This window comes from Notolabrus celidotus, chromosome 4 (genome assembly GCF_009762535.1).
Source record: "Notolabrus celidotus isolate fNotCel1 chromosome 4, fNotCel1.pri, whole genome shotgun sequence".
NCBI classification, from domain to species: domain Eukaryota; kingdom Metazoa; phylum Chordata; class Actinopteri; order Labriformes; family Labridae; genus Notolabrus; species Notolabrus celidotus.
Genome location: NC_048275.1, coordinates 20,913,917 through 20,927,463, shown reverse-complemented (window position 1 = coordinate 20,927,463; position 13,547 = coordinate 20,913,917). Strand labels below are relative to the sequence as shown.

Here is a 13,547-nt window from a genome sequence, read left to right as displayed (position 1 = left end):
GAGCTCTCTCCCGGAGACTGCCCTGCCCTCTCTCTGGATATGGGCTAAACTTCACCATAGTTACGCTCTTGCCATGGTTACTCTTCCCAAAACGTTGCTGTGACTCTGTTCCCTCACCATGGTTACGCGTAAACCCTCGCAGCGTCGTTTGATCCCAGCAGATCTGCTCTCCCGGAGAAACATTTTGCAGCAGACCGGGCACGCTTACAACCTGTCTGTGCTGTCATTGCTGGACTTCATGTTTACTGCTTCAAAGAAAACTTTTCAGACGTTACACATGCTGCTGCAGCCTAGGTCGAAAACAATGAACCTTTATGTTCGCTTTTTTTTTTTTTTTTTTTACATCCTCACTGTGTTGTCTTTCTCCATTCCTGCCTTTATGATCATCTTTTGGAAAGAAACATGCTTTTAGAAAAAGTGGAAAAGTGTTAATTGTTATTGTTGTCCCTTTTTTTTGTTTTTGCTTATTTAAAAAAAGTGCCTCATTGCATTCTTTTTTACATTTAGAAACATTTCCTTTTTACCTTAAACCATTAAAAAACAATAACAATAATAACAAACTAAATAGCTAGAAATAAATAAAGCTCAACTCAACTCAACTTTATTTATATAGCACCTTTCTTACATAAAAACATGCAGCCCAAAGTGCTTCACTGAATAACATAGAGACAGAAAACAACAGCAATGGTAAAATTATAAAAGGCATGATTATAAGTAAAATACTGAAAAATTAAATAAAATCAATACAGTGAAATTAATAAAATAAGTAATAGTGGAAAGAAAAGTTAAAAATAAGGTAACGTTAACAAGATCAGATGAATACAAGAAATAAATAGATGAATAAATAATTAAATAAGATAAATATATGTTAAAGCAATGATTCAAATAATAATGATTAAAATAATAATCAAAATAATTAAAATAATAATACAGTCCAGGGCTAAAAATAAAATTACTCCAAATTAAAAGCTAGATTAAAAAGGTAAATCTTAAGTTTGTTTTTAAAACACCCAGAGAGCTCGCCGTTGTAATGTCGAGAGGCAGAGAGTTCCACAGCTTAGGGGCGTAAAAACAGAATGCTCTCTGGCTGGCGCTTGTGTGAGACTAATTATTAACAGCAAATATAAGCAAAAATAAGCCAAGCATGGGAGGAAATTGAGTCTCTCAACATATATGCAAGCTGAGTGTTTTGTGTGACCACACAGCAGTCGAGCATAGCTGCAGTATATCAGCTTAGCCAGAGAAGTACATCACTCATGTGGCTTCTGGACGTCAAAACAATGTTGAAGTATCAAGTGGTGTTTATGCATGTGGTGGTGTTTATAAAGCTGTGGTGCTGTTCACAGGACTATCCCTTCACACTGTTGAACTGACTATCTAAAACCTTTGTGCAATGAAGAAGAATGTGCTAAATGTACATATATTTGTTTTCTGGAAGCCCAGATATTGCCCATATTACCCATGCAGTTAAAAACAAAAAAATCAGTCCCTATATCTCTCAGTTGATTCTGCCTTGGTTTAGATCTTGGCTTTCAACTCCAGTTCTCAAGTGCTGAAAGGACTCATCTGCAGACGGCTCAGTTTAGTTCTCAGACACAGACGAACATACTGTTGATTAAGTGAGTGGTAGAGAGAGATGGTACGGTCGACTGTCGACTTACTTCATATTAAGCAAAACACACACACACACACACACACACACACACACACACATTGAGAGACAGACACAGTCAGTGTTGTTGGGAGTCACAGAGACTCCATTCTGTCGGAGGGAACGCCTCTGTTTATTCTCCCCTCCTCGGCCATGCATCAGCCTAAATGAGACTCTTTGTGTGTTTATTTTCTCAGCCTTTCTGGGGTTATGTTTGGAGGGCTTTGTTGTTTATGGGACATGATGTGCTTTTGTGCAAAAGCATGTATGACAAGTATAGGCTGCTGTGTGTTTTTATGTGTGTTTATGTGGGTGTGTGCGTCCTTATATGTAGTCTTAGGGGTATGCAGGGAGTGCACCAAAATGCCTCAAGTAATGACTGTTTTTCCAGTGTATAACACTGCTGCTCAGACAATAATGACCTATTGTTTTCTTTATGTATGTATGTATGTGTGTGTGTGTGTGTGTGTGTGTGTGTGTGTGTGTGTGTGTGTGTGTGTGTGTGTGTGTGTGTGTGTGTGTGTGTGTGTGTGTGTGTGTGTGTGTGTGTGTGTGTGTGTGTGTGTGTGTGTGTGTGTGTTTGTTTGTGTTTGTGTTATTGTGTGCCTGTGTATGTGTGTATGTACAGGTACAATGGCTCTCTGCCCAACGGGGACCGCGGCCGACGTAAAAGCCGTTTTGCACTTTGTAAGAGACCGAAGTCAAACGGGGTGAAACCCAGCACAGTCCACGTCGCCTGCTCTCCTCAGGCAGCCAAGGTGAGACACGCACGCACGCACGAACGCGCGCGCACACACACACACACACACACACACACACACACACACACACACACACACACACACACACACACAATACAGTATCATTTAGTCATCCAGGGAACGCAACCGTTCACACCCAAACCCCACACATCAGCGGTTTCAGTCCTGAAAGTTGAAAGCTTACATGCTGATTTATGTTCAATGCAACTTATGTGGTTTTAGTGTTCATAAGGAATATTGCAAACATAAAGGAAAATACAAATGCAGGAGTGACAAAGGACTCCTGTTTTCTCCCTCTCTGTCTTTGTAAGTACGTGATTGAATTTCTCTGACAGCATCAAATAAAACACACCCAGTTGAGTGGATTTGGCCTGCGCAGCTCCACCAAAAGCTTTTGTGAAATTCTATTTGCTTTTTGTTCTGTAATATGAAAGCAACACACACACATAACACACCCCATCAACCCACCAGACAGGAAAAAGACAGAGCTCAGCTTTCCTGAGTTAGCAGAAAGAAGGTACAAGCCTCTCAAGCTCTATTTGAGCAGTGGTTTTGACAAAGCTTTAAACTGGAACACACTGCCAGTTTATATGGGAAACAAATGTGAACGGCCCAGTGGAAGGTAACTGAGCGTTTCCTATCAAAGTCCCTAAAAGCACATGTGCGTGTGTTTCCATCGTCAGTCGTAAAGCCGCCCAGAAATCCTGCAAATCTGTTAAATGAACAGAGGATGTAAGGCGTGTATGAGTGTGAGAGGACCTTTGCGTCTTTGGTTTAACATCTGCACTTTATGAATTGGTGTGTACACACACATTTGTACTATAACATTCTCACACACTCACACAGGCCAGACCTTTAAATGCAGTAATCTAAAGAGTCTGGAGGAGCGTTTGTCCTCTGGGTGGTCTTGACTGACCAACAAGATGTTGAGGCTGTGCTGAGTCCAACATGTGACTACATAAGCAAACTCCCCGCCCTTCCTTTGTGTATCTATTGTTCTCCGTCAGGATCACCGAGCACACGTCAGAGGTGTTTCTGCTATGAAGCATGATCACAATCAAATCCCTGTGTGTATTCTGAGTGAAAGGTCCGATCCTCGTCTCTCTGTTTAACCTCTCTGTATTAATCTCTCTGTTCTTCTCTCCTTCGCCTCAGGCCATCAGCAACAAAGACCAGCACAGCATCTCTTACACTCTGTCTCGAGCGCAGACGGTGGTGGTGGAGTACACCCATGACAGCACTACAGACATGTTCCAGGTAACAGACCGTAGCTTTAACCACCAGGACTGGAGGTTTACAACCAGTTGCAGTCCTTATTTTTTCCACTCTGCTGCTGCTGCACCCGCCCATATGGTTTACATAGGGTTTAGTCATAGAGCTTGAAGTACTGCATGTATTAAAGCAGAGGTTTGCTAAATCTGTGAGGCATTTTAAGGTAAGTGAAGGAGGACAAAAGGGCAGTTTATTTATTTGACTGTGTTGCCCTCAAGTTAGTTGCATGTCATCAAATGTTACTTTTATTTGTGATTCATATATATATATATATATATATATATATATATATATATATTTTTTTTAAGGTATATTTTGGGGCTTTTTTGCCTTTATTGATAGGACAGCTGAAGAGAGACAGAAAGTGTCAGGAAGGATATGGGGAGTAGAGAGTTGGGGAAGGCATGCAGCAAATGGTCGACCGGCGACCTCTGCAATGAGGACTATAGCCTCTATCCGTGGGGCACTTAGACCACTAGGCCACCAGCGCCCCATTTATTTGTGATTCTGATTGAAAGTTAATTTTCATTCCCATTTTGAAACAACCTTTCTTGTATCTTCTTACATCCTTCCTGTTATATCTTTTCACCGGCCCTCTTGTTTGATACATATCTGAAATATGTTGGAGGAATAAGGCATGTTAGTCACACTCAAAAAAACAATTTTTATTGGATGTTTTTAAATCCACAAATTGGGACTTGCCTTATAAGTTGCTGACATGAAATCCATGGATAAACTGCAAACAAATGTTGCTGATAGCTAATTTTACAAAACTCTTAAATTGCTTCTTTAAAGGAATGTATTGACAAACATTATTATCTTTTTTATAAGCAGCTCTTAATGCCCCCAAACATGGGAACTTTGGCTTCAAAACTCAGAGAGTTATTATTTAAGCGTCATTATAGTTGTCTTAATTTTGTATTAAGGAGTCCAGAGTTAAAAAAAAAAAAAGTACAATATGATTGACAGAACAGTATGATACAAAATAACATAATGTTCAAGTCCAGAATTTAAAAGGAAAAAAATAAAATAAATAATTGTACTTTTGACAACAAATAAATGTGTATGAATAGTATGTAATGAGAACCAAACCAGGGTTGGGTGGGGAGCATATGTAGTTGTTTCTGTTTTCTAATTTTTATTTTGTTTTGTATTTCATTGTTGTTATAGTTGTTCACTTTCTCTTTAATTTTCACTTTGAAGTTAGACTACACACTTTTTTTCCTGCTCTTATCCTCTTTATTTAGTATTCTTATTATTGCTATTATTATTATTAGATTTTTGACTTATTTATTTTCTAACTGTGAATTCCAATTCCATTATAATTTATATATTTTTTGTGTCTTTACTTCCTTTATTTGCATAAAATGTAAAAAAAATAATCATAATAATAACTGAGCACAAATAATTTACTTTGACTGTAAGAAATAAAAAATATCTTTCTAAAAAAAGAAAAAGGAGTCCAGAGTTTGGAAACGCTTGATAATCTAATAATGTATTATTGCAATGTTATCAATTTTAAAATGAATAATTGTATATAAGACACTTGATTTACTTAAAATGTTAACATCTCGGTCCACAAAGGATTGTTCAAACAGCAGTTTGTTCAGTGTTTATCCTAAGTCTTTTTGTTCTTTGCTTGATTACAGTACTAACACCCTGAGGTCCTGTCTGTACTGTGATTATAGTGGCGGTGAAGTTAGCTGTCAGGGGCATTAAAGTACCATCATCATACTGCAGAATGTCCTCAAGGTTATTATGGGTTTCATAAAAGAAGAAATCCATGTGAACCAGCAGAAAACTTTTCCCCAAAGTCATCTGCGTACATGCATCAGAATACACGTTTGATTCGTTTCAACTGTGTTTTTGTTATTATCCTCTGTAAAGCTTCTTCTCTGGTGGGAATAAATCAACAACACATTTCTTTCTCTCTCCACCAGATCGGTCGATCAACAGAGAGTCCCATAGACTTTGTAGTGACAGACACTGTGGCAGGCAGCCAGAGCAACACTGACACCCAGTCGGTCCAGAGCACCATCTCCCGCTTCGCCTGCCGCATCAAGTGCCAGCGCACGCCACCTTACACAGCACGCATCTACGCCGCAGGTTTCGACTCCTCCAAAAACATCTTCCTAGGGGTGAGCTGTTTTTTCATCCTACGCTAGACACACATGAAGACAAGTGTAAAAACGTTCTACGAGAAACAAACATCATGAAGGCAGGAAGACAATAACTCCAACACTTCCTGCAACACTGAAGATGTTTGAATGTCCCTGTCCTCATCACACCGTCCCATGTGTTTGTTTTTCTCAGGAGAAAGCTGCTAAATGGAAGACGCCTGATGCTCAGATGGACGGGCTGACCACTAACGGCGTGTTGGTGATGCATCCTCGAAACGGCTTCACCCAGGACTCAAAACCTGGGGTCTGGAGGGAGATCTCAGTCTGTGGCAATGTCTTCACCCTGCGGGAAACCCGTTCGGCGCAGCAACGTGGAAAGATGGTGAGGAAAGATTCAAACCACAGAGGAATCAAAGTGCCTTCAATATGCTCTCAAACAACACTCCAAACAGAGCTCTAACAACTGAAAGGCTGCTAGATTCACAGTCAGGCTTTGTTCACAGAGTATTTTTGGATTTACTCTGCTGCTTTGGAAAAGAACTGTGCTTGTGGGGGTTTTAAAGGTGAGAGCTGTTGAACCTTTTTAAAGCTTGGTTTTAAAGAACTTTGGTTTGGTTTGTGTTGATTTAGGCGCCTCCTGTGGTCAAGGCCCCTCTGATCTCTTTGCTAATTTTGTCTAACATGTGTATGATGTGTTTTTTAACATCAGATCTCACCTATCTTAATCTATGCTCAAACATACCACTCATTAACAGTGGTGGACAAAGTACACAGCTTCATTACTTAAGTCAAAGTATAGATACTCCTGGTCAAATATTACTCCAATACAAGTGAAAGTTGCTCTGTCAAATTATTACTTGAGTTAAAGTACTGAAGTACTTGCTCTTAAAAATACTTAAGTACTCAAAGTACTTTTTAAAATATCTCAAAACGTATTTTCACAATACATAAATGCATACATAGAAGTACATTCTGTTACATTATGTTTATTTAGAACCATAACTTGAAAGCTCTAAAAACTACACCATGGAATAAAAACAGACACTAAGTTACTCCAAGCACAGACAATTTAGTTTGAAATGTTCATCTGGAATAAACAAATGTTACGTAGCTCAACACGCATTCTCAGGTTGGACAGTGAATTTTTGTATGTTTGGGCAGAGTGGGAAACAGGGAGAACATTTCAAACGATACGTATCATTCTTCATGTCAAAAACCTCTAACACAGGCTGAAGATATGGACATGGGTGCTCAGGTGGAGAATTATAGCCATCATTACCACCTCTACTTGAATTGCCTGATCTGAGTGAAAATTGCTCTGTGTTTGCTCCACGTTCAACCGTGGAGACGCACGATATACAGGTACGACTAAACCACTGAGACAAACACAACTACACAAACACATTTACTGTCTTAGGATCAGTCTTCAGAAAAGAGAAGGAAATTCATGAGCTGACTTCAAAGCAAAAGTAGTGAGTAACTAGAGCACTGATAGAAACGTAGTGGAGTAATAAGTACAATAAGTGTCTTCTGAATGTAGTGGAGTAAAAGTAACAAGTATCCCCAAAAAATAATACTCAATAAAAGTACAGGTACTCAAAAATGTACCTTAAGGTCAGTACACAAGTAAATTTACTCTGTTACTGTCCACCACTGCTCATTGAGAATCTTTTTTATATTGAGAAAACAGAAATAAAGTCTGTCGCGGCAGCAAAAAAATCACTTTGCCTGACACCTACGCCCTGACAGCGGCGTCAGGCATAAAATGAAACTGTATATAAATAGTTGATCTTTATGCTGATGATCAGTTTGCTTTGTAGGTCATGTTGAGTCATCAGGATTCATTTCAGTCTGTTTCACAAACAACTAAAAACTCCTCACAGGAGATTCAATGATGTGTAGCTGTCTAATGCTTCACTGCGTTCAGCATCTTGTTGCTTATCATCTCTCTGCACTGTTTGCTGCGGTCTAGTGAAGTTTTATGCCTTACAGCTAAACACTGAGCTGGAAGTCAGAATCAAACTCCATTAAAGCTCATTCTCACTCCACTCCAACCATCCTTTCACTCTCTACTTCTCACACTCTCACACTCTCTCTCCCGACACTGTCACTCAGGCAGCGGGGAGGGGGCCAGTCAGGGCTTAACATCACCAGGAGGTTATCCAGAAGCCGTCTCCATGGCGACAGTTCTGGCTGTCAGAGCGGTGTGTAAAAGGACCTTGTAAGGGGATCCTCACACTGACATCAGAGCCCCTTTAGCCAATCATGACACTCCTTCCGTCTCATCAGGGTGGCCACCTGTGGCATTTATCATGTTGTTAATGGCGTGTTAAAAAGGTCCTCTCTTTTCTGTCCCCACTGTCTTACCTCCCACATTGTTCACATCATCACACAGCAGCACACAGCCAGCGCATCCTCACAAACATTAAGCTGTGTCTTTATCTGCTGTCCCACCTGTTTTCAAGTGTCTCCAGCGCAGCGTTAATTAACGGCTCTCTTATCTCCACCTGCCCTTTAGCATCTCCAGAGTTAACTGAGTGTGCATGAAACACCTCTTTAGAAACCACTCATTATTTCACTGCTGATTGACAATTTAGATAGAGGGCTATGGGAAAGGATGATGGAGTATGATGGGCTTTTATTGCCATGCTGAACGCACATTCAAGTGGAGACCACTCAGTTAAGCCTCTTGTTGTTGGGTGATATTGGGCCGTCACAGAGATGATTTGTTGAATTGAGATACTTCTTTAAGGATTATGTTAAAACAAGTGTGCAATGTTGAGAAAACAACCCAGAATTGAATTAGAAATAATTGAACAGTGGGCTTAGATTTAGCTTAGTGGTTTAGACGCGCACCGATGTAGCGGGCAGCCAGGGTTTGATTCCAGAATCCAGCCTGTGGCCCCCTTCTCAAACCTAACTCCTCTACTCTCTCTCCTGGTTTCCTGCTCTATCCACTGTCCTATCCTTTCCAAATAAAGAGGATGATACAAACATATTAAAAGTGAACTGAACATTTTGAGTTGCGAAAGGAAAAAAGATCTTTAAGTCCGCATAAAATTACAGTTTAACTGCATAATAATTCGGAATTGCCTCATAATTCAAATAACGAGTGTGCTTCTTAAAAAAAAAAAATGATATGAAGAAATACTATTTAATTTTCTGTTGCTTTCATGTTGGCCCTCTTGTTTTCACTTAACCTTTTGGGATTATTTTATTTTATTTTTATTTTATTTTATTTTATTTTATTTAACCAGGAGAAAACCAAATTGAGATTAAAAATCTATTTTTCAAGCGTGTCCTAGCCAAGATCAGCAGCAGCACATTCCAAAAAGTTACAGACAAACAACACATCATTCTAAAACATTACAACATATCATGGGTTTCAGAACAAAAGTCTTCAGTCAAAGCATCTACAAACTGAAGCATCTTCCTCAAGAGCCTTCAGTTTGCTTTAAAAACATTTAAAGAGACAAGCTCACTCAAACCCAGGTTCTCTTGCAACAGGTTCCAGGCTGCAGGAGCAGCATATCAAAAACTCTTTTTACCCATTTCAAAGCGCACTATGGCGACTGAAAGCAAAAGCAAGTTTTGTGACTGGGTCACAGAGCAGTATTTTTTAAATGAATAAAATTGCATAAATACGAGGGAAGCAATTACAGATTACACGGATTACAGGTTTAATCAACTGTGTTTTGAGCACAAAATCACCTTGAACCATGGTCCCATTATGCTTTATGATAAAAAGTAACAAATAGGGGGCGCTGGTGGCCTAGCGGTCTAAGCACCCCACATACAGAGGCTATAGTCCTCTTCGCAGGGGTCGCCGGCTCGACCCCTGCGTTGGACTTTTATAATAACAGACAAACTCTCTGAGCTTTGTAATCTCAAGTAATGCACCCTCCCTTCTCTGCTGTTGCAAGCACACAGCTCTCCAAATTGGATAACTGCCCTGCATTCATGCAGGTTAACAGCTGAAGGACTCTCTGATTGAGCAGGAGGGAAAGAGTCGTCTCAGCAAGTTTCCCATAAAGCCACCAGGGCTGAATACTGTGCATGTGTGTTAACAAGTACCTGAGGTGGAATGTTGAATGCATTTTGTTGTCTAGAATCTGTTGTTTGAGACATTTCCCTTTCACTGCATTGTCCTAAAATGTTCAGGAGTCAGAAAATATGTCACCTAATAAAGAAAAGATCAGTTAATGTCATATTGAGGAGGATTTTTCTGATGACTCTAAAGCTGCAAACAGCTGCTCATGTTCAGTATTCTTTGGGAGGAAAGATTATGAATCATGTGCAGCCTCATTTCTGTCTTCGGAGAGAGTCACTCAGCTTGCCAGCAGGGCAGCTGGTTGCCCTTCTGCAGTTTGACACAAGGTTGAAGGCAAAGTAATTAGAAATATCTTATAGTACAGTTCACACACACACACACACACACACACATACACATACACACACACACACACACACACACACACACACACACACACACACACCACACACACACACACACACACACACACACACTGCAAGGGCTTTCGTGAAGTATAATAAATGAGCCGAGTTTAGTTTGTGAGCTCCTGCTGTGTTAATAAATCCTCTTTGTACCGATAAATGATTCACTTCTTTGTAATTAAATTATAGCTGTGTCGAGGCTGCGAGCTAGTGGATGTTTACATGGACTGAATCACCCAGAGCGCTCTTGTTATTCAAATTAAGTGTGGTAATTTATTGATCCAACACAGTTTCATAACTTCAGTCCTTTCTGCTATTGATTAGAGGAGCAGACTTGTGACAGAGAAGGTTCTGTTTGAAACAGCAGGGAAAAATCTGAACAGGAGTGAAAAAACAAAAAAAACATTTGTTTCCCTTGAACAAGAACAAGACACTCAACTCTTTCCATTTCAGCCGAGCAGCGTGTTGAACAACAGTAGAAGGAATCTGTTTTCTCTAGGCAGATGTGTGTGTGTGTGTGTGTGTGTGTGTGTATGTGTGTGTGTGTGTGTGTGTGTGTGTGTGTGTGTGTGTGTGTGTGTGTGAGTGTGTGAAAAAGGGCATTGCTGACATGTAGAGCACACGTGCGCTCAGTGAACCTTTCCAGGGATAAATGAAGGTTAAAAACTGTCACCAGGAGGACAAATCAACTCATGGCAGGAAGTGACCTCACTGGCAGAGTTAACATGAGTGACCTCACCAATATCCCTTGAAGCTTTCTCTCGCCTTATATGTGTATCATTTTTAAAAGTAGTGTATTTTTTCCCCTTCTTCATCCTCACTTCTCTGTCCCTCCCTCTTGTCCTCTGGTTATCTAAACCTGGAATTTCCCTCTCTGTCCGATCCGACCTAGCCTCAAGGCACCACTTGACTAAGTTTTCCACCAGCTTTCTGTCCCAGCCCCCACCCCCCCTCCCATCGATGTTCTTTTCGTTTCTTCAAGTCATCTTGACCCCATCTGTCAGTGCCTGAATGACACATCTCTCTGAAGGACGAGTGAAAAGAGAAAAAGTGTTACACTGCCTCCTACTGTGCTCAATGAGTACAGCAAACACACACTGTTTAAACTGCTGGTCCTGCTCAGTGACGTGATGGGGGATGAGCTTGTCTCAGCATGCACTGTGTGAGAGGGTTCGGAGGTTACACAGAGGACAGGAAGCCAGAACAGTATGAGGTGGAAAAAGAAGGAATATTTGGAGAACTTTGTAAGACATGAAAAATTAACTGCTAAATTTGCCAGCATGGCTCTAAATCTGTAGCTAGACTCTTCTCCTCAGTTGTTCCCAACTGGTGGAATGAATTACATAACTCCTTACACTCCACAGAGTCCCTTTCTACTTATATTTTTTCTATTTTACAAAGTCAACTATGTTGAAAACAGAGCACCATACAATACTAACTGAAACACACTCAATTAAACAAACAAATGGTACAGATAAGTATTAGCAGAGAGAAAGATAAACAAACAAACAAACAAACATAAACAACCAAATAAACAAAAAAATTGCTTCCAGTTCATAGAGATACATAACAGTGTTCCAAAATGGTTATCACCAAAGTAACAACTCAGGAATCTGAAGACTCAACTGTTCAGGGAACACTTAGGCACTTAACCTGACCCTTCTCCTCTTTTCCTCAGGGATGAATCAGAAGGTTCACAACCCAGCTCTTATTGAATATTTAGCACTGAATATTGAATGCTGTTGAATGTGAACGATATTGTAAAAAAAAAAAAACCCTGGCACTTCTTCTGGCACTAGATGGCAGAACCTGTGGCCAATCAACTTGAAGCACTTTGTCGCACTTACTAAGGTTTTTCCCTCCAGTCTAAATTCTTGCTTGTGTTGTACGTCGCTTTGGACAAAAGCGTCTGCTTAATGAAATTGTAGAATTGTAGAAAATGTTGTTGGGTTTAGACAGTTTTTTGAACAAAACTAGAAAATAAAATAATTTGTACACTTGAAGACGTGATAAAAAATTGTGTGATTGATAAGCTAAAACAAAATAAGTTGCAACATTATTTTTGTTACCCTAACTAGGGATGCACGATATTATCAGCACATTATCGGTATCGGACGATATTGGCTTGAAAATGAACTATCGGATATCGGCCAACACGCCAATATCCGCCGATATACTTAACGGATAAAATAATGGGCTGCTGCACACGTGTTGGGCTCATGTTTGAATTTAAATTTGAATTTAAGCAGCAGTCTGTAAGGTACATGTAGCTGACTCATTTAGGCACATTTACTGTCAAAGAGTAAACCATTTTATTTAATTTGGGTTAATTGCTGTACAGTCGCACTTTCCACATGTTCCCTGTGAACAGAGGTCAGGTTTACTTACTATGTTAAATGTTAAATTGGCCAAATTTGCCCTGGTTGTGTGTTTTGTTATGATTGTCTCAGGGAGAGCATCATCCAAGTTTTAAGTAGGATGTATCTTTTTGTATGAATTTAGTTTGAAAGCAATTGTCATAAATAAATATGCAGTTTTAAGTATTATGTATTTTTCTTATTTTGCACAAGAAATAAATATAATACATAAAAAATGCAATTAGGTGTGCAGAAAAAAATATCGGTATTGGTAATCGGATTTTATCAATATATCGGATATCAGCAGAAAATCCAATATCGTGCATCCCTAAGCCTAACATGGTAGTACTGATTTGTAGTTAGCTGACACACACAAGGCTGAAACATACTAATAATCTGAAAAGTCACTGTATGTATTAGAGTTATTTTTAGCTCAGCCAGCAGTGGGGCTCCAGGCAGAGTGGGGTGGTCAGTCACGCAGTGTCACAACAAATATTACAGTAGATAGATTTGATCTGAAATGTTATAACCCACTCTCATGGTCCCCACTGGGTTTGATTTGTCCTGACCTTTGTGATCTCCTGGTTCTGTTTCACAGCATCATGAAGTTTTTTTAGTTTGTTGTGACAGGTCATGATGCTCCTGTTCTCCATAAAATGAAAGGACTCTAGCCATAATATGTGGAAATATCACACTGAAGAAATCATGATAAAGTCCAGGATGTGGCTCTGTATCTGGTTTGATATGGTGGAATACCGTCTGTATTTATGTATCATTGTTGTGTATAGTCTCTTACCCCTGTACCCTCTCTCTGTTCCAGGTGGGACACTGAGAGTCAAGAGCTGGTTGACGGCTCCCTCATAGACCTCTGCGGTGCGACCCTCCTGTGGCGTACAGCTGAAGGTCTCTCACGCACTCCCACTCTCAAACA

The 13,547-nt window shown here is 39.9% G+C and overlaps 1 protein-coding gene across 1 annotated transcript in view; it reads left to right on the top strand.

The window, feature by feature from the left end:
- The window catches only part of peli1b (pellino E3 ubiquitin protein ligase 1b), a 50,505-nt gene that overhangs the window by 36,178 nt on the left and 780 nt on the right, over positions 1-13,547 (top strand). Inside the window, 5 exon segments of the mRNA XM_034682281.1 lie at positions 2,280-2,409; positions 3,568-3,669; positions 5,625-5,822; positions 5,998-6,188; positions 13,440-13,546. Of these exon segments, the coding sequence (XP_034538172.1) occupies positions 2,280-2,409; positions 3,568-3,669; positions 5,625-5,822; positions 5,998-6,188; positions 13,440-13,546 (728 nt within the window).